Below are 23,520 nucleotides of genomic sequence, written 5' to 3'. Positions count from 1 at the left end.
AAGCAGCCACCTGATTGGTGGATTTATCTGCGAGACGATTCGCCGTCTATCTTGCAGATGGCGGAGCCGGACAGCGGGTGCTGCCGTTAGCTAATATTCGTTTTATTTCTAAATGAAAAGTATTTTTGTTTTTGGAGAATTTCAGTTAAACAACTCTTTTATTCTGTTCAGTTTTCACATGAAATTGTAAGCGTATATAACGTGCGCGTTTTGTACAGTATTTATTGTGCAGCAAGTAGCCCTGTTAGCATCTTTGTTGGAAGTTTAGGCCTACTGTGCCTCCGCTTGTCGATTTTAACAAAAGCCGCGATACGCTCCCTTCTTCTGTGCTTGTTTTGATACCTTCAAAGGACTATCTTTTAAAGCAAACGGGAGAAAGAACATGGGAGGTAAGGAGGTTTTGGTGGCTTACAGCAACTAAGACATTTGTTATGTGGACGGACATTTAATATCGCTGGAATTGAAGACATTTTACGAGCAACATCACAAAAAAATTGAGATCACAAAGGAAGATGTCCAACGGCGCAGCAGGAAGCGGGGGTCTGGCTTGGATGGTAAGTTTGTTTGCTGTACAACTATCTCACTTATAATTTTATAAGCTCAACTGTGCATTTGTAATTCGTAACCTAAGTGTATTGTTCACCGTAGCAAGCGTTTAAATCCCTCGCAAGTCCATTACAGTGGCTGTTCTCTCCATTCATACGCTTGTTAAAGAGCCAGCTACAGTCTCCATTTAAATCCTGACCGGGTCACAAAGGCCGGCGCCCGGACGCAGGAACACAGAAGACTTTTTCAAAAACAAAGATAACAACAATAACTGATAGGTGCAGAGTTATAAATAATCTGTTATCTCGGGACAAAGACGGCAACCTTAACATTACTGCAGCCTGAGGTTTAACGTTACGCATTCAAACCGAAGTTGGGGACTAAACGTAGAAAACTAAAACATGTAAAGTGACCCTACGGCTTAACTTACAACAATCATTGGTGGTTTATGACAGCATAAATACTATTAATGGAGCAAAGGTCATCTCAGTGAACCTCTTGATTTGGTATTTCCTAAACGCAGTGTTGACCTGTTAGGGACATTAGGAGTGAACTGTGTTAAAACGCGCTGGATAAGTTGGTAGATCACTTTAAAGCGAATTAACTTCTAGTTTGTTAACTTGTGCAAGTCTAGAAGTGTGCTGCTGATTTAAACCAGTGAGCAGGGATTTCCAATGGCGTAGGGCAGACTCCTCATACCGCGGTAGTAAACAGTTGTCAGCCCTCCCACTCACACACACAGAAACACACAAAGGCATCCTCAGAGTCAGAGACCGAGCACTGTAACTTTCTAGTCTGGTTGCATTTATAGTCCGTTGCAGCATTAGCTTGGCCTTGAATGCCAGATTTTGTGTCATGGCTGCATCGGGTAATAATAACACATTTACACACCATAGTGTCCTTACCAGCACCTTTTTAGAAACACATGCATGTGAATTAACACTGAAGCTATTGGTTATTTATAACAAGGTGACTGTAACAAGACAGGCAAATATACTACCAGTAATTAGCTACATAAAAATACTGTAATGCAAGGAGATAGTGATATCTCTTTCATACAGCAGGCATATATGTATACTTCCATATACTGTAGGTACAGTACTACCAATATATGCTGTGTAATGGGGTAGAGAAGAAAATATGTCAAATATGTCAGTGGGAATTTAAGCATTTTTAGTTTTGGCAACTCAAACCTGATTTTATTTTGAAAATGTTAACTTATAGGTTTCAACTTCATATACGTTTCTATAACTTTTGCCCTATAATTTAACATCACAAAGGCAGAGCTAGAGTCTCCACATTAAATATTGTCATGTGTTGGATTTAAACTCAAGTTCAATCATCATAACTAAACTGTTAATTTATGATTTCAGAGATGTTTACGTTTGTATCTACATGTGAAACATGTGTTTGTGAACATGTTTCTTTCTGTCTTCGTGACAAATAAATACTTGCAAGTATTTCCTTTTAATTCTCGTTATTCCCGCTAGCTTCATTGGAATATTTCAAAAATTTAAAATGTTATTGTATGTTCACCAACTTGCGCAAATATTACTGTTGCTGTTATTACTGCTTTAAATAGAGCGATACAAGGTTTAAAGCTCACCTCATTATAGGCACAACTTGAGTCACCTCTACTGTCTAGTTATAATGACTGGAGTTTGTATCCGTTGATTATCTGCCACCAAAATGACAAAGCCACAGATAAAGGATTAGGGCGCTCTCCTCGTGGTGGTGAGCACTGATAATCTGCTATCAACAACCCACCCAGCTCAGTCATTTTCTCTCAGCTCCTGGGGTTTTATCTGAGTTATGTGTATATTAATAACACAAACAATCTTGTCAAACAGGAGGCAGCGAATGGCAGGGGTGATACCGGCAAGATGGAAGGGTCCAAGAAAGACAAGGCGGGCTCCAAGTTGTCTGTGGAGAGAGTGTACCAGAAGAAGACCCAGCTAGAGCACATCCTTCTCCGTCCAGACACATATATCGGCACTGTGGAGCCCATCACCCAGGTGAGTCCAGAGCATGGTTGTTCACAAGTTCTCAGTTTCAGACTCATCTCGGAACCTAGGGGTATGAATGCAGGTTAACAGGCAGCAGTAGAGACGCCTTTAAAGGGAAATTTCAGTATTTTTCAACCTGGACCCTTTTCCCCATCATTTCCCATTTTGAAATGAGTCCAGTATTGAGTGAGAAGCTGCAGCCGCAAAACAGGCTGCCATGTAATCTGACGGGACAATAACACGCTGTCAATGTACGCCCACTTAAAGTGCTTGTTTTTCTCTCTGACAGGCTCAGATTGTTATTATAAGTGTCTAACAACATTATGAAAAGGACCATACAGAGAAATAAAACCTTTTTCTTTACCTTTCACTTGATCTGGTCGTTTTGTTGTTGTGTCTAACAAGCTCAAGGAGAAGTCTTGTGAGATGTCGCAAGAGTTGAGTTGTTGATGAAATCAGCTAAATATTCAGCCATGACTTTGAAAATCTTTTAGTTACACTAAGCTACGCTTTCTGTACTCCAACACAACAAACTCCTCCCGGCACTCCTCTCTCTGCAACTCTGTCATGGCTGAATATTTAGCTGCTTTCAACAACAACTCAACCTGACACAAAGAGATGGGAAAATAGGCTCCAGGTTGAAAAATACCATAGTTTCCCTCTAGCTACAGTCCAGTGTTGATTAAAGCTGCAAAACTAAAAACCAGTTAATCACACATGTGCATTTTAGTCGAACCTGAAGTATAAATTGCTGCACTTCACACAACTGACATCTTTAAAGATTTAAAGGATCAAAATCAATGTCTTTTTTATTCCACATGCATTTTATCAGATTTCACACAGCTCTGTCTGGAGCCACAAAAGGAGTCATACAACTTTTTTTCACATCTACAGTAGTACTCCCCAACACCTGAAAACACTTTTATGTGTAAAATTCATGGAGATAAAAGGCAGAGCATACTGCCCTATTTTGGTGTGAAAGCTCTGATCTGGATTTCACCTTCTGTTGAAAACACATCCTGAGTTATAACAAAATAAAATACATTTTTTACTGACAAATATTCAAAATCATTTTGACAGTTCACTGAAAGAAACTAATGTCTGGTCACCTCTGTAATAAAATGCTTTCTGTCCTCCAAACCCGTGGCTTTGATATATCACAACAGCTGGGTGTGTTGCTAGTAGATAGACACAAGACAGAAGACGGGCAAAAGCCACAGACTTTGTGAAAACATCTGGATATTGGTCTGACACCTGAAATGGAGAACTACTTTCCCTCCAAACCAAGGAGGAGATCACGAGACAGCGAAGCAGTATGTTGTAGTAAACAAACTCGACGCGTAACTTCCTGCTTTGCCTCGTTTCACATGTTTAAATATAGCGTGAGCGTTGCGGCTCTGTGTGAACAAACACAACACGGAACTCCTTCAAAACAGAAACCCAGAAAGCTGTCAGTCATCCAGTACAGTCACACAGATTCTTCTCTGATGTCTTTCTATGTTCACATACCTTACTTGAAGATTGAATGTGTTCATTTTGTTTAATAATGTTTCTTTTTATATTAATACTTTATAAATACAAATAATACTGTACAAAAGCAGTTAGCAATCTAATGGCTAACTGTAAAGACACAATATGTCATATTAGTGATGTGGTGACTCAGACCAAATTACAAGTGAAAAATGTAATTACTTTACAAAAAATAATCAGTGGAAATTTTATAATTAAACTTTTAAGTAATTTATCATTGAAAATATTAAATACTTGTTTGTTTCAGCTTCTGTAAAGAGACTTATTGTTTTACATTTTCAATTAAATTATTAATTAAAAGAATAATAGACTAATCACACAATGATTGTCTGTTGCATCCCTACTTCAACCATATATAATTAATATCAGCCATCAACAATCTACACTAGCCTTTAAAGTTGTGAATCTATTAGTGCTAACATGCTGACACATGCCTGATCATTTGCATACTCTAGCAAATGATCTCTAGCTTTTGTTGTTTTGACAGCTGAATCATTTATGAATGTGTTTTACATCTTTTTTAAAAATGACTTGTATCTTTTTTTTTTTTTCTTCAGCAAATGTGGGTTTTTGATGAAGAGGTGGGAATGAACCAGAGAGAAATCACCTACGTCCCAGGACTTTACAAGATCTTTGATGAAATTCTTGGTGAGTAAATCCACAGCGTTCTTCTGACTTTGACACTGTAATGCGCGCAGTTAATATAAAGGTTCATTTGTCATATACGATTGTCACTCCATAACTGTGATATTCAGTGCTTATCATCAGTACAGAATCACAGCGTGCTGGTGGGCACTGTTCAGTGGCATTGATCTAGGACTGTATTTGGAGATTAGTTTCCCTCTGTGATTTCATCTTTGTGTGCAGTCTCAATAGAGACATTTGTGAAAAGTAGACTGAGAAATCATTTCAGAAGTCGCAGCAGCTCACGGTCAAAGCAGCAGTGCAGAAGTTTGCTCAGTCAGCTTTCCTCTGCTAAATAAAGGTTAATAAAGAAGTTGTACGCTCTATCTGCTCCGCATTAGTTTTAATGACTCAGTAAAATGTGGGAGTGATGTCGTGCATGAGGTTTCTGTTAGGAAAGTGCACCATTGTAATGATGCCGCTCACCACATGGGAGTGTTGTTGATGATTGCATTCATCTCCGCACACTTGGCCCTCTTAGCCTGTGTGTTTACGGAGGTGTTTGATTGATGACACTATTTCATTGTCTGGATATTATCGCCGTGTCCATGTAATTATACAAGAGGTACCCGGCAGGAGCGGATATTTTAAGGCAGAATCATTCTCAGCAACAAGAGAAGCTACATTTTTGTGTGAAATTCAAATGTTTGTGTCACTGAATTAAACCAACATGACTTATTCAATAGTTTTAATGTCCATGTTGGATGTGGTTCATCCAGATTCAGATATTGATAGTGTTGTTTTTGTTAGCAGTGAAGTGACCTCCTGTTGTTTTTCCATCATAAATATTTCCCTCACAGTGTCCCTCCAAAACTGAACCTCCCACATGTTTTTAGTTATTGCCTAATATCTTACTATCATTAGGTGTGTCATAATATGAACCCTGCAAGGTTGACCATACTCTCAAAACTATCATTTTGTCACATGACCAGAAAATGTGGGAATAATGAGTAGTCATGTGCACACGAGGGCTGCAACTAATGCTTATTATATCATTATGAATTGATCTGTTGATTATAACAGCAGAAATGTATTTTAGCTTGATGAATGACTGATGTAATCCATTATAAGTTCATGTAATATGTAATTAAAACGATTAAATATATGAGCATGACCTTGGAAATAGTAGTTTGACATAGTAATATTGATTCAAGGGTTTTCCCAGAGCTTTCAACTGCTCACGGTCTTCATCAGCACTTCATCTACTCATAGATTCAGCTGAAAGCTCTGGAAGACCTTGAATTTAGTTACTTTTGTCAAAGAGTTAAATATAGCTTGTTTTCATACTATACAGGACTGTATGAAAATAAAGATTATACAGGTGACATTTAAAGCCACAACACAGCCACAGTCCACCTACACAGGAGCTCCTCTCTGGACTGTGTGGGCGTGTGCAGATGAGGGTTGTTTGACAGCTCATTTACTCTCCTGTTGGTTTTGTTGAACCTGTTTGGGTGTTCTTATTAATATATACTGGAGATCTAATCAGCCCTGATTGAAAACACCTGTGTGGATTTGGAGGGCCTTTAAATGCTTTATGCTGTAAGCAGTAATGTTTCATACATCTATTTGATTCATCTTTCTTTATTCACGTGTAAAATAGACTCATTATTGTTTTTACTTCAGTCCAATACTGAAACACTTCTAGGTCAGTAGATGGACAACAGTTTTTCAACTTGGTTAATTCTTTAAGTCATTTTCAAGCAGAAATTCCAAATATTTGCTGGTTCCAGTTTCTCCAACATGAGGACTTGCTCATTGTGATTTCAATATCTTTGAGTTTTGGATGAAACATGCAATTTGAAAGATGATTTCTGATATTTTCTTGTTATTTTTTTCCTTCAGTCAACGCAGCAGATAACAAACAAAGGGACAAAAACATGACTGCCATTAAGATCACCATTGACCCGTGAGTACATTGTTCCTTGTTTATTAAGTAGAGTGTTTACTTCACACTTCCACATGTTGGGTTTTGATTAGAAGTTGATCATGTCTTCTTTTTTTTGTATTTTGAGCTTGTGACATGCTCAGACAGCTCTTAGTGGAAGGACGTTGCTTTCTTTCTGAAGCTGTGTGTTTTCTCCATGCCGTGGATATTAACAGGGCTTGTGAATGCATGCAGTAGATGAAGGATGTTCGAGACATAGATCCAGGCAACACTACAGTATAATGAGCCTCTGCTGAAATGCACTGAGCTCTTGTTTTATATGCGGTTCACCTCCAGCCTGCCAACTGCATCCACATCTGACTACTTAAGCAGCAGCGTGTCCTTCAGCTGAGCTGCTCCTCTCTCTAATGTCCCCTGCTGTATAAATGATACCATTAGCCTTGGCACATAAAGTCTCTGCTGCTAATGTGCTTTATAGAGATGTTAATGCTGCTCTCCAGAGATCCCTCAGCCTGCATGTGGTTGAGCTTATTCAGTCACCACAAAGTAAACTGCATCATATTATATCAGATGTGGGGGTCACTGACAGATGTCATTTCAAAAAAAACAAGACGTCTTAACACCCCCTTAGTAGTATTATACAGCTGGGAAGTCAAAAAACAGGGTTATATAAATGAATCTGCTTGATAAATATTTGTAGGTCCTGACTGGTTTTCTGTCGTTCTTTGGCTGGTTTGACTGGTATTGGTTACTGCATTATATGTGGTATTAAAAGGGTCTTAAAATGTCTTACATTTACTTTAGTGAGCAGTGCAGAAACCCTGACGTAGGAATTGGAAAGTGTTTTTTAGTAAAACACACTTTTACCAGCTTTTAAAAGTTGATCGTTTTCATTTGTCAGTGCTAGAGCCTCATTTCAGTTGATGCCAAAGAAGTATGGAGGTTCAGCACTCAGCCCTTCACATATATATATATCAGACTGTCTGTGTTTATATAACCTGTATCACTGATTCATTCCTCTCTACTCTGTCCCCACCAGTGAGTCCAACACCATCTCTATCTGGAACAACGGTAAAGGAATCCCGGTGGTTGAGCACAAGGACGAGAAGATGTACGTCCCGGCTCTCATTTTCGGCCATCTGCTCACCTCCAGCAACTACGACGATGATGAGAAAAAGGTCACAGGTGAGAGGAGCCATCTCAGCGTTTTTCTTTGTTTTTTTTATCAGTGATGACTGAAATCAGTTCAGAAAGGTGACTGTTGTTGACTGCTAACTGTTTGTTTGGCCCCAGGTGGAAGGAACGGATACGGTGCTAAACTCTGCAACATCTTCAGTACCAAGTTCACAGTGGAAACCGCCTGCAAGGAGTACAGACACAGTTTTAAACAGGTGGGGGTTTGTCTACTCTTGATTTAGAATAGGAGATGGTCTTGTTTGTTCGCAAGCTTTTGACTGGTGCCAGTTGATATCTTTGAGTCAAACAATTGCTGTTTTCTAGGGTTTTGACATTGATCATATCTGAGGTAAGGTTGTGTATATTATCACCATTTGTGGTTGCATCCTTCAGGGTGGTGTGAGCACAGTTAAGTCACCGGGTGTTTCATATCACACTTATTTAAGCCTAAATACACTGGATTGGATGTTCTGAGTTCAAGAGGATCATGGACAAACTCTGCATCAAAGATCATTCATCCACTTGTAGTGATGGAGTAAAAGAATCTAGATATTTATATGAGGATGTTTCAGGCAGCGGCAGGTATGTGTGTGTTACCGTGTGTTTCACCGCCCTCAGACATGGCAGAACAACATGACCAAGACAGCCGATCCCAAGATCAAGTTCTTCGACGGCGACGACTTCACCTGCGTGACGTTCCAGCCAGATCTCTCCAAGTTCAAGATGGAGAAACTGGACAAGGATATCGTAGCACTTCTTACCCGCAGAGCATATGATGTAGCCGGCTCCTGCAGGGGGGTCAAAGTCACGCTGAACGGGAAAAAGTTACCCGTAAGTCTCAATCTCACCACACGTTTTATTTATTTATTTTTTTTGTTGACACTGTGTTGAGTGCTTCACATCGCTGATACAATTATGCAACTTGTCATGAAGTTCAGCTTCACAGACCTGAACTGAAGAGTCACCATCAGTACAAACAGTTCAAAGCAATACAGAAGTAGATTCTATAAAAGATTAAATAAATATAAAGTTTGAGAAGATAGTTCAGTTTATGCTACTGAGCGGTGTGGGAGTTACTGGATAAATCAGCATAATGGATCTTAACGTGTGTTTTTAGTGGAACATCATTCTAGTTAAACTGTGGTTGTATATTCAAAGATCTGAATACATCTCTATATGTGTCAGGTTTCATGAGAATTGTACAAATGATGAAATAATGATGAAGAGCTCTTCTTTTGATCTTTCATCAGTGTTTCAGTTTCTCTATCCATAATAACACCGATGTGTTCACCAACTGCTCTGTGCTCTAACATAGACCGACACTACAACGATGATATTTAATATAATGGCAGTTACTAACGAATCCTTACGTTTTTCTGAAATTGATCTTAAGTAATTTATAACACATTTTCTGTCCCAAACAGCTGTGGTCCATGACTTATGACAGGCCTGAGAGCAGCTGTGATTTTTTTTTTTTTTTTTTTTAAATGATGCGGGTGAATACTGATATTGAACCTGACTTGCGTCTCTCCTTCCTGTCATTAAAGGTTACTGGGTTCCGCAGCTATGTGGATCTATATGTGAAGGACAAACTGGACGAGACGGGCGTGGCCCTGAAGGTGGTGAACGAAACTGTAAACGAACGGTGGGAGGTTTGCCTCACCATGAGCGAGAAAGGATTCCAACAGATCAGCTTTGTTAACAGCATCGCCACCACCAAGGTATCTGAAGCAGCAGTGATAGACTGTGTGTTTAAAAAAAAAAAAAAAAAAAAAAATCTGTGATTAAAATGTGTTTCTAACACTGAGGTTGTGTATGTTTCAGGGTGGCAGACACATCGACTATGTGGTGGATCAGATAGTGGCCAAACTTATCGAAGTGGTGAAGAAGAAGAACAAGGCAGGAGTGTCAGTCAAACCTTTCCAGGTGGAGTAATGAATGATTTTAAGTTACTTTTCAGGTTATTGTGCACATGTGTTGCAAGCTGACTCACTTTCCTCTCGTTTGTACTTCAGGTGAAAAACCACATCTGGGTGTTTGTGAACGCGCTGATTGAGAATCCCAGCTTTGACTCCCAGACCAAGGAGAACATGACACTACAGACCAAGAGCTTTGGGTCCAAGTGCCTTCTGTCAGACAAGTTCGTCCGGGCTGTAAGGACCCTTCTCGTTTAATTTGAACCCCCCCTCTCTGTTTTTTTTTCGTTTCATCTGTTCTCATGTAAAATAGCTGGGCATCAAAGGTTTTTGTCTCTTTGTCACCCACAGGCAACCAATTGCGGGATTGTGGAGAGTATACTCAACTGGGTGAAGTTCAAAGCTCAGACACAGCTGAATAAAAAGTGCTCATCTGTGAAGCACAGCAAGATCAAAGGCATCCCCAAGCTAGATGACGCCAACGATGCTGGTGCGTCAACAGTGTGATTATGTATCGAGTAGAAGAATGTGTTCTAATGAATGTCCACCACAGATGGCACCGCAGGAGCTGTTTCCCCTTAAACCAAATCATAAAAGCTGATGTGCAGTGGAAAGGGAGGTTTAAAGAGGACATCAAGTATTGCTCAGAAGGGATTATAAGACTTCATGAGGGCATTATCTGCACATTATAAGTCTTACTTCAAACAGTGCATTTTATTGGCCTAATAAACACTAAAGATGTTAGGGGTTGGATATAGAATATACTGTAAATCTCAAATGCTTTCTCATTTCTAATTTCTCATTTTAATTTTTCCTATTGAAAAATTGATGTTTTGTTTGCTGTAGATGCAAACTCAAAACTTCCTTCATGCTCACTGCTCTGCTGCTCTGAATTTCAGAAATATTTAATTTAATTAAACATCAACAAAGATTGATCAGACTAATTACAGAAATACCAATTATCGGTTAAATGGTTCTACTTCGCTGTTTTTCGTTTGGGTCTTTTTAGTTTAGTTTTTTTTGTTAAGCTACTGTCAGTGAAATTTAACACACCTGTACTTATGCTTTTTTTTTCACATTAAAAGGCTTACTGGCCTTCCCTTTCCTGATAGGCTTTTAATGTGAAATTTGCAGGAAGTGTTGAGTAATTATCATAGCTCAACTGGATGAAAAAACTTCAAAGTAGAAGAGATTAGAATTAGTGAATGAAACTATTTCAGCTTTTTACCCAGGTCTTATTTGTTTGTGGGAATCATCATTTCAATACTGGCTTTTATTTGAGAATGATTTTATTTTTATTTTTGGATCAAAGCCACCTAGAGAACTACTCAGAGCAACAAGTCATTTTATTTCTCTTCAAGACTGTACAAGAACACACATGAGTGAGTTATCTTCTCTATATCCTTGTCCTAGGTGGCAAACACTCCTCTGAATGCACACTCATCCTCACTGAGGGAGACTCAGCCAAGTCTCTGGCCGTCTCTGGACTGGGAGTCATCGGGCGAGATCGCTACGGAGTGTTCCCGCTGAGAGGCAAGATCCTCAACGTGCGAGAAGCAACACACAAACAGGTAAGCAGCTCAATATCGGTGAAATTTCTCCCACAACAAATGTGTTACAAACAGCGGTAGTGAGTACCTAACCTGCACATGGTGGACAAAATAACAGAAACACCACATAAAAATGCAGTATTAGGACTTTGTAATAATGAAATTAAGGTCGGAGACAACTGAAAAGGTGAGTAATGGTAAGTTAAGTGTGTCTGAGCTATAAAGCTTCTGTCACATTAGTGTACATGACATGTAAGAAGGTGGAAGGAAAATAAAATGTGGAGCCTGAGAAGTGAAAAATATATTAAGTGAAAAAATATTTCTGAATGAAGCTTCAATACTTTCAGTTTGGTATCTAACATTCTCTTTTTTTGTCTACAGATCATGGAAAATGCTGAGATTAACAACATCATCAAAATCGTTGGCCTTCAATACAAGAAGAGCTATGAAGACCCAGAGTCTCTGAGGAGCCTGCGCTACGGCAAGATCATGATCATGACAGATCAGGTGACTTGCCTCATGGACACGGTGTCTTCTAGTATTATTTCTATCCCTTCATTCACTCGTATAGTTCTAACATTTCTCCTCTTGTCCCAGGATCAAGATGGTTCCCATATTAAAGGTCTGCTCATCAACTTCTTCCACCACAACTGGCCGTCCCTGCTCAAACACACATTCCTGGAGGAATTTATCACACCGATTGTCAAAGTAAGACACACACACACACACACACACACACACAGATGAATACTGGCCATTACCATCTCAATACACGCAATAACAAACACCCAGGGCTCTTTGCTGACTGTGTACTGCTCTTTTTAGAGATTATTTGCTAGCTAAATGGCATTCCTTATTAATTGTACAAGATGAAAACTCAGCATAAATGTAAAGAAATCCTCAACTTCACTGGTGTGAATTTTTTTGTCTGCAGGCGACCAAGAACAAGCAAGAGCTGGCCTTCTACAGCATTCCAGAGTTTGATGAGTGGAAGAAACAGACAGAAAACTATAAAACCTGGCATATAAAGTACTACAAAGGTTTGCTCTTTAAATATATCATAAAACACTTCCAAGAAAATGTTTCTAAATTCAAACAAAAGTTCCTTCTATCACTTTTTTGAAAAAAAAATTGGAAAATATTTGATTTAAAAATCTTAAATTTGGGGGACTTCTGGTGAAGCGGACCGAGTAAGAGGCCACCTCAGCCATACATTTCATGTAGTCATGGATTCCCAAAGTTCTCACACTGACTACCAAGGCTGGGAAAATCAAGCTGGAGAGGGCGCACCAGCTGTCGGGGTTAGCAAAGAAAGAAACATATACAATTGAGATGAATTGAAACTTTCAGATATCACATCAACTCAGAAATAAGATGGAGCCAAAGAAGTCGGCTCTGTGTATTAAGTGTAGTAAGGAGGTTGGTAGTTTAATGCACTAAGTGCATTGAGGGACATCTGTTGTGGTGTTTTATTGTTTGTGGGTCTATACTATATATTTTGACTTTGGGTATGTGCTCTGGAGGGTTCAAGATATAAGTGTTGTGTTTTATTGTGCTCTATCACTAACCTGGCCAAAATACTGTCAGGTGCTGATCTAACTGGCCCCCCAAGCAACCGGTCGTACTGTTACAAGACAAATGTAAAATATGTGTATATGTGAATAAGACATGATGAATGCATATCAATTCTTTAATTTATGTTCCAGGTTTGGGTACAAGTACAAGCAAAGAGGCGAAGGAATACTTTGCTGACATGGAGAAGCACCGCATCACATTCAGATACAGCGGAGCAGAGGACGACGCTGCCATCACTCTGGTGAGTTCAATACTCCAACGCTGTACAGTTTTCTGAGGCAGCAGAATTTTGAGAAACACCTTTTGAATATGATGCACTCTAATAAAACATCAGTTCAGTAGAACTGAATCAATACCTGTCTGACACGATGAATTCCACAAAGGCAGGATGTGTGGCCAGGGCCATGTATTGGATTGCAATTTTTCTGGTCACTGAGATTTACTAAGAAAATAGCATGGTGCACTGTGAATTTTATTAAGTTTGCAGCTGCAAACTGCATGTAGTCAGTGCCTGATTTAGTAAGGCAGCAACTCATTACGCAGTCAGCTCCTTGACTGACTTCCAGACTCATTATGCAAGTGAAGGAGAGCTCTTGAGTTTTGTGGTGAGATTTGTCTGAGATCACAGCTCAGAAATGAAGTGATAATGTAGTCATCTTGATTACAGAACACTTACTTTGGCAGCAGAAAACTATTACTCCAAATATTAGTGTTAAAATTATGACCTTCTAATTTATAACATACTTCTAATACAAAAGGAGGCAGTGAACACATTATTGGGAAATGCAAAGTAGATGGAGCCACACACACACACACACACACACACACACACACACTTGTTTGCCTTAATGAAAGAAAGAAAAGTTTAGTTGCAGCCTGCGGTTATTTTTACAGTTCACTGATGTTCAAGTTCAAATTAAATTTTTAAGTTTAATCTACACAAACCAAAACTCCCCGTTCACTAGACATGGTTTGCGTTACAGTGATCAGATATTGTGTTTATTATTTGAAGCCCAATCACTTTATTTTTCTATATTAGTCTGTATTTAATGCATGTTTCTTTGTTTCTGCACCTGGATAAACTGCCACAAAAGCTGCAGTAAATCTGGTCTTGAGTGTATAATTTTGTCCGTCTGGGGATGCTGCCTTATATCTGAAAAGGGGGCAACTGACAAGCGTAGCATATATGTATGAATTCTTTTTTTTTTAAGCATGTAAGAGCTGAAATGAGTGAATGGAGGCTGAACTGCAACGTTGTGGTTGTTTTGTTCCAGGCCTTCAGTAAGAAGAAGACAGACGACAGGAAGGAGTGGCTGACAAACTTCATGGAGGACAGACGTCAAAGGAGGATGCACGGCCTACCAGAGGTTTGTGGCCTTGTTGAAAGTTTAATAAGGCAGTGATGAGAGGAAGAAAGTCAAAATTCGTGTATGAAGATGTTCTGGTTTTGACATGTGCGCTGCTCCCACTGTCAGAATCCTTTGGACCGAGCTTCACAAACTCTGCGATTAGATGGCATGTGATGATTCATGTGGTTTTCCTTAGATACCTTTTTTAAAAATACAAAAAAATCACCTTCTTCGTTTTTTTTTTCAGCAATACCTGTATGGAACTCAGGCCAGGCACCTGTCATACAATGACTTCATCAACAAGGAGCTGATTCTGTTTTCCAACTCTGACAATGAGAGATCTATTCCATCTTTGGTTGACGGTTTGTACACACACTCCACATCTGTGAGCTGTTTCATGTTGGACATTCTTCTCCTGAAGCCACAGTGAAGAATCTTTTTAGAAACTAACAACCATTACTATTTTAGACTTTTAGAGGACATGAAGTGAAATGTAGTTTATAGAATGTTCTCATACAGCCCTCCTGAGACAGTCCTCCTCTAATGATGGGATGTGTGTGTGTGTTTGCAGGCTTAAAGCCAGGCCAGAGGAAGGTCCTGTTCACCTGCTTGAAGAGGAACGACAAGAGGGAAGTGAAGGTGGCACAGCTTGCCGGTTCAGTGGCAGAGATGTCTGCTTACCATCATGGAGAGGTACAGTCAACTCATCGCAGTCCTCAGACATGTGACTCCGTGTATTGATTCATCATAACAGATAGAAAGATGAGTAGTGTGCAGGTTAGCTTGAGATTTCTCTCTAACGTTCCCTCCAGTGTTTTCTATTCATTGTTACTGATCACCCACTTCCCATGTGTCCATGCAGCAAGCTCTGATGATGACCATCGTGAACTTGGCTCAGAACTTTGTGGGCAGCAACAACGTGAACATCCTGCAGCCACTGGGTCAGTTTGGTACTCGTATCAATGGAGGCAAAGATGCTGCCAGTCCTCGTTATATCTTCACCATGCTCAGGTAAATAATGACTGTTGGATTCCTTTTGTTTATTCCAGTTGATGATACCAGTGTTTATAATCTTTAAATCTGAATATCCTTACAGATTTTTACAGAACTTGCATCAGAAAACTCTAAAGTGAAGATGAATTTGAATTTCTGAGTGCTGGAAATGGCGAGTCCCATAATGGTGGTTTCTTTTCCCACAGTCCTCTCGCCAAGCTGCTGTTCCCAGCCATGGACTCCAACCTGCTCAAATTCCTGTATGACGACAACCAGAAGGTGGAGCCCGAATGGTACATTCCCATTATTCCAATGGTGCTGGTGAACGGTGCAGAGGGCATCGGGACAGGCTGGGCGTGTAAAATCCCCAACTACGACCCCCGAGAGATCGTCAACAACATCAACCGGATGCTCAAACACCAGGACCCCCTGCCAATGGTAAACAGTCAGAGGACTTAGAGCATGAAGAAGAAACATTAGTCTGTGTCAGGTTGTTGTTAACACTGCAAGTACTTTAGTTGACACTTCCCTCTTTTCTGATTGGCCATAGGTAGGGTTGGTCAAGATGATAATATATTTACCTTCAGTATAACACAATAGAAACTTGACAAAACCTGACAAAAGAACTTTCACGGTCAAAAGACATAAAAGATGGAATGTTTCAATGTAACATGAATAGATAAATAGATCAATTAAAGCCAAAAGGGAAGGTGGAAAAAGGAATTAGATAAAGCGGATGAAACCAGAAGACTAAATCTTAACGTCAAAGTTTGACTTTGTTAATTCTTTCACTCAGTTTTTCTCCTTGTGTAACTTTTGTCCCCAAACAGCTTCCCAGATACAAAAACTTCAAAGGGCTGATCCATGAACTGGGTCAGAACCAGTACCTGGTCAGCGGAGAGGTGTCGGTCATCGACAAAAACACCATCGAGATCACAGAGCTGCCTGTTCGGACATGGACACAGGTACACTTCAGCTCCCCTTGTCTTACCTCTCTGGTTAAACTTAACTGGCCTCCAGAGAAAGAACTGTTATTTTGGGAACTGGTGTTAGGTGTAACTGTGGTTCTTATCTCTTGTTTACAGGCCTATAAGGAGTCTGTGCTGGAGCCCATGCTACAGGGCAGCGACAAAACACCAGCGCTCATCAACGATTATAAGGAATACCACACAGATAGCACAGTCAAGTTTGTGGTTCGCATGTCTGAGGAGAAACTAGCCCAGGCTGAAGCAGCTGGTCTCCACAAAGTCTTCAAGCTGCAGTCCAGCCTCACCTGCAACTCCATGGTAAACTCTGATTTTAACCTCAAGTGAGACATAAATAATGGGAAGTGTTTTGTGTCCTGACATATAGATGGTGTCTAGTTGGTTGATTTTTAACCCTTTTCATCCTCAGGTGCTGTTCGACCAGATGGGATGTCTGAAGAGATACGATTCAGTCCAGGACATCCTTAAGGAGTTCTTCGAGCTCCGCCTGCACTACTACAAACTGAGGAAGGACTGGTTACTGGGCAGTCTAGGAGCTGAGGCATCCAAACTTTCCAACCAGGCTCGCTTTGTACTGGAGAAGATCGAAGGAAAAATAACGATCGGTAAGAACGCTGAAAATACTTGAAAAATCACCTCAAGTATCAACCGCTTGTGTAACAGCGAGTGGTTGACTTGTTCTCTTTGTGTCTTAACAGAGAACAAATCCAAACGTGAACTGATCCGCATGCTGGTCCAGAAAGGCTACGAGTCTGACCCTGTAGCTGCCTGGTCCAAGGCTCAGGAGAAGGTACACTTATCCATACTCCATCAACAATAATACATTAACTGGTTGGACAATACATATTGCAATAAACACGTAAATAGCTCTAGTTTTAGTTGAGACGACTGCAACAAACATAACAACAGTAACCACAAATTAACTACAGAATCTGTATCGACCATGACAACCATTATTTTGATAAAGAACAACAATTACAGCGTTTCCACTACAGGAACTTTCCCAGAGGTCCAAGACTTCTAAATCTTTATTTTGATCAGAGAAACCGTGGACTAAATTTAGTCCCTGTTCAGTAGTTCCAGGTGGTTAAAAAAAAAAAAAAAAAAAAAGTCCTTTCTTCAGGGGCAGAACTTTCTGATAACAATAAAACAACTCTGTTTTAGTCTCCTTTCCCTCCTCTGCATATTGCATATCTCCTTTTGATTCTTTATAACATCAATTGAAACATCACAACAATAAATACAAAGAACAACCTTTTTGCTCATGTGCAAAAGTTCAAACACTGCCATTGTTTTTTCATTCATTCATCATTATGGGTCTAATTTGCCTAATCTGCACGATTCTCCAGATGTCCACTTGGTGGGCAAGTGAAGTAAGTAAAGTGAAGCAAGTAAGCATGGTCGCTCCAGCTGTAGGCTTTTTAATGACTTATCCACAACATCTAGCTTTATAAAAAAAAACCAGTGGAAACACATGGAAGAAGGTAATGCCAGAACCTTGCAAGATCCTTAAAAGTTCAGGTTATAGGAAGTTCCAGGTTCTGGGTTGTTAAGTTCCTGAGTGGAAAAGAGCTGTTGGCTATTATCGTAATCTTTGCAATAACTATTAACAAACACAGTACACAGTGGATTAATCCTGGCAGCGTTTCTGTAAAATCACATGAATCCTGGCTGAAGCTGTATGAGGTACCATGAGCTAGGTTTTCTGTTGTATGACGGGATGTTTTTTTTTTTCTCCGACAGGCTCAAGAAGAAGATTACCATGACGGAAACGACAGCGACAGCTCAGTGGACTCGGGCTCCTCATCTGGACCAAACTTCAACTACATCCTCAGCATGCCTCTGTGGTGCCTGACGAAAGAGAAGGTGGAGGAGCTGCTCAAACAGAGGGACCATAAGGTATTAATCACAGCACATCAGTCACATGTTCATTTCATCTGCCTGTCAGGACTTTGTGGTGTTTTTGGGGTTTTGATCAAATTATCACAAGTTACCCAAATGGAAATCAGAATCCAGCTGCAACAGTGTTGAGTGCTTTCTCAGGTCCAGGAGCAGAGTTCATAGTGTATGGAAAGTAGACGTGTGTTCATTAACGATGTAATTGTGTGCTGATGTGCAGAGAGGAGAGCTGAATGATCTACAGAAGAAATCCTCAGAGGATCTGTGGAAGGAGGACTTGGCAGTGTTCATCGAGGAGCTGGATGTAAGTGAACAGAACACACGTCATCATTTAGTCTTTCATTGTCTTCTCAGTTCACAACAACACTGGCTCAACTATGGAAGAGGGTTGATAGCTTACTTAAGGGTTTGATGTGTTTTAATTCGGTTAGCGTCTCATTTGAGACTAATGTCAAATACAAATTGAACCTTTTTCATATCAAAGAAATAAAATCACCCAATTTTAGTTCTTATCAGGGTTCTAGTCTGTCAAAGCAGTCACTCAACATATTTTGCCCAATATATCAGTAAGTAAAATAAATGTGACTCTCCCCACTTGTAGATACAAATTCTCAAATAGTGCTGGGAGCCTTTATTTAGCTCAACTGCAGATGAAACCAGGTTTTTATTTGAGACAGCTTATTGAGGGGCCTTTTACATGTTTTTTTCCCATTGGACACATACTGTATAATTTATTGTATCACAGCTAGAAGCCTCCCTTTTTCCATTCTGCTCACATTTTAAGTTTTACTGTCACTTTCTCATTTTTAGCGGAAAGGCAGTTTTTGTTCACTAATTATTTCTGGTTGCTTACATTTTGCTGTTAAAGTTTCTGTCAATTGAACTCAGACCTTCCTGCTAAGATGTTTTACACTGAAAGCCAGCCTCCTAATGGCTCAAAGGGCATAATGCATTCCTGGTAGGCTTTTAATTTGAAAAATGTACAGTTTTATTGACTGTAGCTATATTATCAGTGATCGAAAAAAAAGCAAAGTGGAAACAATTGGAATTAGTGAATGAGAATATTAGTATTTGTGTTTAAAAAGAGAAAGTGAGAGCAGCAGAGTGGTGAGTATGTACATCTGTATGGAACTGATGAATACGTGTTTTGTCTGTCAGAACCTGGAGGCCCATGAGCGAGAAGAGCAGAGTTTAGGAAAGGCCATCAAACTGGTGAAGGGTAAAGTGGGCAAACCTAAAGTGAAGAAGATGAACCTTGAGGAGACCATGCCCTCGCCGTTCGGCCGTAGGGTGGATCCTCCGACTCAGCCAATCAAATCTGACGCTGCCAAGAAACTGACCAAAAAGAAGAAGGTAACAACCTCTCATGTAATACCAACATGAAAAGAGCGATGTCAGGAATCGTCAGGGTTGTTACAGGTTGTCTTTTTGCTCCTCAGAGTGACTCCGACCCAGCGGTGAAGTTGGAGTTCGATGAAGAAGGTTTGGGTGGAGAAGGAGGAACAGGAGAAAACTCTGTGGCCAAACCAAAGGCTCCACGTGTGAAGAAGGAGAAGAAAGAACCAGGTCAGTTCTTTGTTCAGCTTCAGCTTCTTCATCTAACATCATAAATTCTTTTTGTCTGTGTCCATCCAAATTGAAATGTATTGAATTAAACGGGAAAGTTCAATGTTTTTCAGTCGCAAACTTTTGCAGGTGGAACATTTTTAGGATTGTTTGTGCAGCTGTGAGAAGTGATGGAGCTGCAATTGTATCAGTAGATGAATAATATATCAGCACAGTCATGTTTCAAACTTCAGCTTTCTAGACATGATACAGTGTTTCTTGTCTGTCTACTGTGTCAGACTGCAAGAAAATGGTAATCCATTATTGAAGAACCAAGGAGCTCCTCAGCGAGAGTACTGACAATAAACTAACAGCCTGGTAATCTTGTTTATTCTGTTGCAGCAACTCCCAGAGTGAGAAAACCTCCAGGACCCAAAGGTACCCCCGCTAAGAAGGTGAAGAAGAGAAATCCCTGGTCTGATGATGAGTCCAAGTCAGACAGTGACCTGGAGAACAGCGAGCCCATCATCCCCAGAGAGACCAAGTCCCAGAGGGCATCAGGTATAGTTCACGTTCACCAAATGTCATTACATTTGCTATGAATATTCTATATATGTGTGTTGGGTAAAATGTGTCCAGCTGGTGATTATCAAACTAACTTCAGCCTGCTGTTGAACTGGCAGCTGTCTGCTTACGTGGTGACTTTTTTCCTCACACACTGACTGTTACTGACTGCACTGTTAGCTTAGACTCTTTACAACTGCGAACGACTTTGATGTTTTATTTGTTCACGGTGTTGCAACTTGCTTAATCAGATTCCGATGCCAATCGTCTCGCAGTCGATGTAATCACTAGACGATGCAGTATGTGGTGAAATGCTTTTTTTTCAAACCACTGCCACACAACTGAAGTTGCCAACTCCTCCACAGAAAAGCCAACAGCAATCTTACACACACATCGTATTTTCTTTAATAGTGGCTGGAGCCTTTATTTACCACAACTGCAGAGACATAGACATAATGTAAATACATCAACACCTTACAATACTTTAAAGATTGTGATATGAAAAATGTTGCCACAGTTAGATTTATACTGGTATTATCATATGATATGATACATCTGTAGTGCCCACACATTTTTTTACATTACATAAATTATCTTTGTTGTTTCTCATTCATATGTCCAGATCATTTGATACGAGCCACAGTCAGCTGTTGGTTACACAGTGACTGGCAGCTTTGAGCTCCCTGACTTCAAAAAATAACGTGCAAACTCAGTCTATGTTTCCTCAGGCTGACGAGCCTCTGTCGGCCTGAATCGTGCAGTCTGATGCAACCGCTCTGCAACACAAGTGATTACTGTACAAGGCATCAGAACCCACAGCAATAATAAAGTGATTTGACACAGACTCTGCTCTTGTCTTTCAGCGTCGAAGCCAAAATATACGTTTGACTTCTCGGAGGAGGAGGAGGCAGACGAAGAGGAGAACGGAGACGATGATGTGGCTTCTTCTCCGGTGAGGTCGTTCAAAGATGACTTCACCGCCTCTGACACCAAGCAGCGCTACAGCGACCATAACGACGACGAGGACGAGGACGACAATGAAGTCTCCTACTCTTCCCCCAAACAAAAGACCACGTAAGACTAAAACCACACGTCAGACACTCATCTCCCCTCCTTCCTGTCATCTCTCTACTGTCTGATATCTAGTAAAATGAAAAAAAAACATGTAATAAAGTTTGAATACATTGTTTATTCTTCCTTCAAGGTCCGCACCAGTAGCAAAAAAGAAAGAGACAACCAGCATCTTCTCGTCCAAGTCAGCCTTCTCTGAAAAGAGCAACGACAGTGGTGAGTGAAGCTCAGTGTTATTTGGTGTCTGATGTTGAGCTAAACGAGTCCTTCTCATTAATGCATTCTCAAACAATCAAGTTTAGTCTTGTGCTGCATTCATTAAACTGATCATTTCCTTCACTTATAGCTGTCAGTGAGCTGCTCTCAGTGTGTCTCTACTAACCTTAGAAACATCAGTGACACACTGTATAAATTTAAACTGATGCATGCTGACATTCTGCACACTGTCAACACTGGCTGGATGCAGCAGGTAAACATTAGCATGTTTGTCTTGTAGATGGGTCCAAATCTGACAGCGACGATGACAACGGCCCAGTGTTCTCCACCTACTCCAGCAGCTCTGCATTTGACAAACTATCGCCAGCAAAGAAAGGTAAAGTCTCACAACATCCACCAGGAGGAGCTCTAATGCAGCCGGCATCATACAATAAGAGCAGCCCGTCCTCATGAGAAAAACAATAGTATAGGTCTAAAATTCAGGCTGGCAAAAATGACCTGTAGTTACGTTTACACCATCTAGCAGCTGTAGTAATTATGACCTGAGGAAGTGATGCAGTTCAGATGATGTCAGTATAAGGTGACTTGATAAGCTGATTTCTGCCGTATTAGGAGGAGGTGGGTTGGGTGGATGGCTGGATAGTTAGATGGCAGAAAGTTTGCTGCAGGAGACCACTGCTTGCTTCCCGTTTCCAACCCTGAGTCAGGGCGTTTTTTTTAAAAAAACTCTGATGTCACAGTGTCGAGGGGAGGAGGTTGAAAGGGATGACTTGTGTCTTCGTGAAGTCATGTTTAAGCAGGTTTTAACGGTCATGTTTTTATATTCGATCTGTAGCAGCTAAGAAGCCCTCTGATGCAGCTCCTAAACCTAAGAAGCCACCAGCACCAAAAGCAAAGAAACCAGATAAATCCATCTGGGACTCCGACTCTGACACTGGGTCCAAGAAGCCAGCACCAGCTCTCAAAGGTAAAGCACAGGATCTGTTTCTTTTTTATAAAAATCACATTGTTAATGGGGAGTTTTTGTTCACTTTTTGTTTTTGTGAACTTGCAGGTAAAGGCAGAGGGAGGAAGAGGAAGGGCTCTGGCTCTGAGGATGAGTACAGTCCAATGAAGAAAACAGCAAAACCTGTTGGCAGAGTGAGTCTTCTTCTAAAGTAAAATTAGAAAAACCTTTTTTAAATCAACCATTGGATCAAAATCAAACTAGACTAGAAATCTGACCAGATATTCCAAGCTAGCTTTTGATAATCGACAATTTTTGGTACTTTGGTCTTTTCAAAATGTAGGTTCAATCCTCAACCCTGCCTACTATGGACCACATCTTCTAGTGCTGTTTGAATGCAGTCATAATTTGAGTGGTAATTACAATAAAGTGTTTTATTGTTTACTGTGCAGAAGCCTCAAAAACCTCCATCCGATGACGAGGATGACGACAGCAACAGCCTGAGTGCGATGAACGCTCCGTCCCGTGACCGGCCGGGCCGGGCCAAGAGAGATGTCAAATACTTTGACGAGTCAGACAACGAGGAAGAAGACGACGATGACGACATGTTTGATTAAAGCAACTTTCGATCACGTTCAAACACACTCTGCTTGTATGGAAGTTTACTCCTCCTTCTGTGTTCCCACAGACTTTTGTACATTTCCTGTTTCATTTTATTTTCATTAATGGTGATGTTGAATAATTTTTAATGTGTAGTTGTTTTACACTTTTTATTATACATATACAGGTTTCCTTTTTTTATGCTCATTGAAATGTTCTGTATTTGTCCGAAGCGGCTTTTAGAAGTTTAGAACGCTGTGCTTTAGCACATTTTAATTGTTAAAATACTATGTAACTTTTTGAACATGAAGTTGAAAAAAGTAAACAATGAAATGTCTGTGGTTTGATGGCTTTGGATTCTTTCATAACTGAGCAATATTACACAGAGCAGAACTCACTAGAATTCTAATAAATTCCCTTACACACAGTGAGATTACGTAGTTAAAGGAACCCTGTGTAGTTTTTCACCACTTGAGGTGC

At 40.2% G+C, this 23,520-nt stretch overlaps 1 protein-coding gene across 1 annotated transcript; it reads left to right on the top strand.

The window, feature by feature from the left end:
• Positions 1-38: 38 nt before the first annotated feature.
• Positions 39-23,377, top strand: top2b (DNA topoisomerase II beta). The gene is made up of 36 exons (XM_067611617.1): positions 39-554; positions 2,397-2,561; positions 4,640-4,730; positions 6,612-6,675; positions 7,694-7,839; positions 7,948-8,045; positions 8,449-8,661; positions 9,378-9,551; positions 9,655-9,756; positions 9,846-9,983; positions 10,098-10,236; positions 11,160-11,317; positions 11,678-11,803; positions 11,894-12,004; positions 12,231-12,336; positions 13,003-13,112; positions 14,146-14,238; positions 14,468-14,582; positions 14,792-14,913; positions 15,083-15,231; positions 15,420-15,651; positions 16,044-16,178; positions 16,299-16,499; positions 16,609-16,804; positions 16,898-16,989; positions 17,943-18,098; positions 18,319-18,402; positions 19,257-19,451; positions 19,538-19,664; positions 20,046-20,204; positions 21,071-21,281; positions 21,412-21,494; positions 21,775-21,870; positions 22,330-22,461; positions 22,549-22,634; positions 22,893-23,377. The coding sequence occupies exons 1-36, from the start codon at positions 513-515 to the stop codon at positions 23,055-23,057; spliced, it is 4,812 nt and encodes a 1,603-aa protein (XP_067467718.1). The 5' UTR covers positions 39-512; the 3' UTR covers positions 23,058-23,377.
• The last annotated feature ends 143 nt before the right edge of the window (positions 23,378-23,520 follow it).

This window comes from Thunnus thynnus, chromosome 15 (assembly GCF_963924715.1).
Source record: "Thunnus thynnus chromosome 15, fThuThy2.1, whole genome shotgun sequence".
Lineage (NCBI taxonomy): Eukaryota > Metazoa > Chordata > Actinopteri > Scombriformes > Scombridae > Thunnus > Thunnus thynnus.
This window is presented reverse-complemented; position numbering and strand designations above follow the sequence as displayed.

Excerpts from the sequence above, each read along its gene's own strand:
- top2b (XM_067611617.1), top strand. The coding sequence starts at position 513 with ATGTCCAACGGCGCAGCAGGAAGCGGGGGTCTGGCTTGGATG. Across the intron at positions 8,046-8,448 it reads ACAGACACAGTTTTAAACAG|ACATGGCAGAACAACATGAC; the intron begins GTGGGGGTTTGT and ends CACCGCCCTCAG. Across the intron at positions 21,282-21,411 it reads TCCCCCAAACAAAAGACCAC|GTCCGCACCAGTAGCAAAAA; the intron begins GTAAGACTAAAA and ends TCTTCCTTCAAG.